The 3,376-nt window shown below is 71.0% G+C and overlaps 2 protein-coding genes across 2 annotated transcripts in view; both read left to right on the forward strand.

The window, feature by feature from the left end:
• Window positions 1–294: 294 nt before the first annotated feature.
• Window positions 295–2,189, forward strand: SLC10A4 (solute carrier family 10 member 4). Its single transcript, XM_026033625.1, has 3 exons — window positions 295–647; window positions 812–1,022; window positions 1,652–2,189. The coding sequence occupies exons 1-3, from the start codon at window positions 295–297 to the stop codon at window positions 2,165–2,167; spliced, it is 1,080 nt and encodes a 359-aa protein (XP_025889410.1). The 3' UTR covers window positions 2,168–2,189.
• A 664-nt stretch (window positions 2,190–2,853) lies between these two features.
• The window catches only part of ZAR1 (zygote arrest 1), a 1,960-nt gene continuing 1,437 nt past the window's right edge, over window positions 2,854–3,376 (forward strand). Inside the window, 1 exon segment of the mRNA XM_026033559.1 lies at window positions 2,854–3,374. Coding sequence (XP_025889344.1) covers window positions 2,857–3,374 — 518 coding nt within the window. The 5' untranslated portion in view covers window positions 2,854–2,856.

Raw genomic sequence — 3,376 nt, forward strand, 5'->3', positions numbered from 1 at the left:
GCAGCGCGACCAGAAGCAGCGCGGACAGCAGCACCGCGGGTAGCAGCGACAGCAGCAGCAGCAGCACCCAGGGCAGCAGCAGCACCCAGGGCAGCAGCAGCACCGAGGGCAGCACCGAGGGCAGCAGCACCGAGGGCAGCACCGAGTGGCAGCAGCACCGAGGGCAGCAGCACCCGGGGCAGCAGCAGCACTCCAGGCAGCAGCAGCAGCGAGGGCAGCACACCGGGATGTGGTGCCCGCTCTGAGCGCCCCGTCGCCGCTCCAGCCGGGGCTGCGCAGCCCCGCAGGGCGCCCATGGCGCTGAGCTCAGCRCAGCCGCCCACCGGCGGCCCCGACAGCGTCCCCGGGGAGGGCGCGCTGAGCCGGGGCCTGAGCGTGCTGGTGGGGCTGGCGCTGTGCGTGACCATGCTGGGGCTGGGCTGYGCCGTGGAGCTGGCGCAGCTGGGCGCGCAGCTGCGGCGCCCCGTGGGGGTGCTGCTGGCGCTGCTGGCGCAGTTCGCGGCCATGCCGCTGCTCGCCTTCCTGCTGGCGCTGCTCTTTGCCCTGGACGAGGTGGCGGCCGTGGCCGTGCTGCTGTGCGGCTCCTGCCCCGGCGGCAACCTCTCCAACCTCATGTCGCTGCTCGTCGACGGGGACATGAACCTCAGGTGGGTGCTGCACGGGGGGCATGTCCAGCCGGGAGGGTCACGGTGCCATTTCCCTTCCCGCCCAGGTCCCCACACGCGGCTCGAGGGCTGCGCATGGAGCCCTGTGGTCCCCAAAGCCGCCGCCACCCGACCCCGCGGTGACGCTCTCTCCCTCCTTGGCACAGCATCATCATGACGGCCTCCTCCACGCTGCTCGCCCTGCTCCTCATGCCGCTGTGCCTCTGGATCTACAGCCGCCACTGGATCAACACGACGCTGGTGCAGCTGCTGCCGCTGGGCGCCGTGAGCCTCACGCTGGCCAGCACCCTGCTGCCCATCGGCCTGGGGGTGCTCATCCGCCACCAGCGCCCCCGCGTCGCCGACCTCCTCGTCAAGGTAGGTGCTGTCCAGCGGGGCAGCGAGTGCGCCGGGCTGCGAGAGCGGCGCCTGCGTCCGGCCCCAACAGGCAGGATCATCGTTGCTACCGTATTTGTCTAGGTTGGGKTTTTTTTTGTTTGGTTGTGTTTTTTCATATAATTTTTAGATGTAGATGTTAGTGAATAGCTGCCCTTTTGTTACCCATCCGCAATAACTGCTGGGTGGGACAGGGGGTGGCCCAATGCAGCCCCGGGCGCGCTGCGCTTGAGCACAGTGCCTGCAGCCGTGAGGAGCCTCCCCACATGGGCTCCCCCGGGAGAATGCAATGACTAATTACACCCCTGAGGCAAACCCGACCTAAAAACGCAGACCTAAATGAGAGAGGCACGGAGGGAGCCCCCAGGCTTCCCTGCTCAAACCCAGGGCTCGCAAAACCGGCCCCCCTAGAGCAGGCAAATGGAAGGAGGCAGCGAGGTGCAAGCCCTGTGCCCCTAGGTCCCCAGCCCCAATGTGCTCCGGCCCTTCTCCTCCGGGGTTTGGCCAAGCAAAGGCTGTGCAGCCTCCCCGGGAGCCTCCCCTCGCTGCAGTGATTCCCTTGTGCTCCAATAACCGCGGCGCCGCCTGTGCCTCCCGCTGCCCCCCGCCAGGTTTCCCTGTGGTCCCTGCTGGTGACGCTGGTGATCCTGTTCATCCTCACGGGGACCATGCTGGGGCCGGAGCTGCTGGCACACATCCCCGCCGCCGTGTACGCCATCGCGCTGCTCATGCCCCTGGCCGGCTACGCGCTGGGCTACGGCCTGGCCACGCTCTTCGCGCTGCCGCCGCACTGCAGGAGGACAGTGTCCCTGGAGACGGGCTGCCAGAACGTCCAGCTGTGCACGGCCATCCTGAAGCTCACCTTCCCGCCGCAGCTCATCGGCAGCATGTACATGTTCCCCCTGCTCTACGCGCTCTTCCAGGCGGCCGAGGCCGGCCTCTTCGTGCTGGCGTACAAGATGTACGGGAGGGAGGGCTACAAGCCAGACGCCCTCGGCGAGGAGGAAGACACGGATATTTCCTACAAGAAACTAAAAGAGGAGGAGGTGCCCGATACCTCCTACGGCACCGTGGCCGCGGAGGAGCGYGGCTCTGCGCAGCTGGAGGCGGCGCAGACGGCGCTTTAGCCGGCGCGCGGGGCCGTGGGGCGCTTGCTGCCAGCTCCGCTTGCCCGCGGGCTCCCGGCCGCGCCGCTGCGCCCGCCGCCCCGGCCGCTCCCGCCCTGCAAGGTGATGTGTGCTTAGTGCCGTGCCTCTTGCATCCCCCGACATACGTGTACGAACAAAACCAAACAAGAAGTATAAAAAAGCAAACCCTGGCGATGCCAAACTGACTGCGCGCGGCGCGAGGAGGGGAGGCTCCCGGCGGGGACGGGCACATGGAGGGGACGAAACCCTGGCGGAGCGGCGGGCCGGGCTCGTGGCCCTGTCCCCAGCCCCGCGCGCCCCATCCCGCCCGACAGCAGCTAAACGGGAGAGGCGGCACCGGGAGCCCCGGGCTTCCCTCGCGGGGGCGCGAGGCAGGGAGGGACGTCGGGCCGGGCCGAGTCGGGCCGGGCCGAGTTGAGTCGAGTCGGGCCGGGTCGGGTCGGGCCGAGTTGAGTCGAGTCGAGTTGGGCCGGGCCGGGTCGGGTCGGGCCGGGTCGGGCCGAGTTGAGTCGAGTCGAGTTGGGCCGGGTCGGGTCGGGCCGGGGGGAGGGCCCCGCCCCCGCCCCGCCCGCGCGGCTGGGCCGGTCCCGGTTCGCCCCGTCCCGTCCCGGGGGTACTTAGCGCCGTCGGGGCGGCGCGCGGGCGGCGCCATGGCGGAGGAGGAGGCCATGGAGAGCTACCTGTGCGCCGCCTACGCGCCCTGCTCCTACCGCTACCCGCCGCCCAAGGGCAAGGGCGGCGCGGCGGGCGGCTGGCGCGCGCGGCCCGGCTACCTGGCCGCCTACGGCGACGCGGCCGCCGCCGCCGCCGAGTACTTCGACAACTACCAGCGCGCKCAGCTGCGCGCCATCCTCTCGCAGGTGAACCCCGGCCTGACGCCGCGGCTGCGCAAGGCCAACACCAAGGAGGTGGGCGTGCAGGTGAACCCGCGCCAGGACGCCGCCGTGCAGTGCTCGCTCGGGCCGCGCACGCTGCCGCCGCGCCGCCGCCCCGCGGAGCGGGAACGGGAGCAGGAGCGGGAGCAGGAGCAGGAGCAGGGCAGCCCCGCCACGACGAGCACGCGCGCCGTGCGCTTCCCCCGCACCATCGCCGTGTACTCGCCCGTGGCCTCCCGCAGACTCACCGCCTTCCTGGAGGAGCCGGGCGCCGAGGCGGAGCGGCGCCCGCGGGACGCGCCGCCCGCCCCGC

This window comes from Nothoprocta perdicaria, unplaced genomic scaffold (genome assembly GCF_003342845.1).
Source record: "Nothoprocta perdicaria isolate Ctin4 unplaced genomic scaffold, notPer1 scaffold_13, whole genome shotgun sequence".
Classification (NCBI taxonomy): Eukaryota; Metazoa; Chordata; class Aves; order Tinamiformes; family Tinamidae; genus Nothoprocta; species Nothoprocta perdicaria.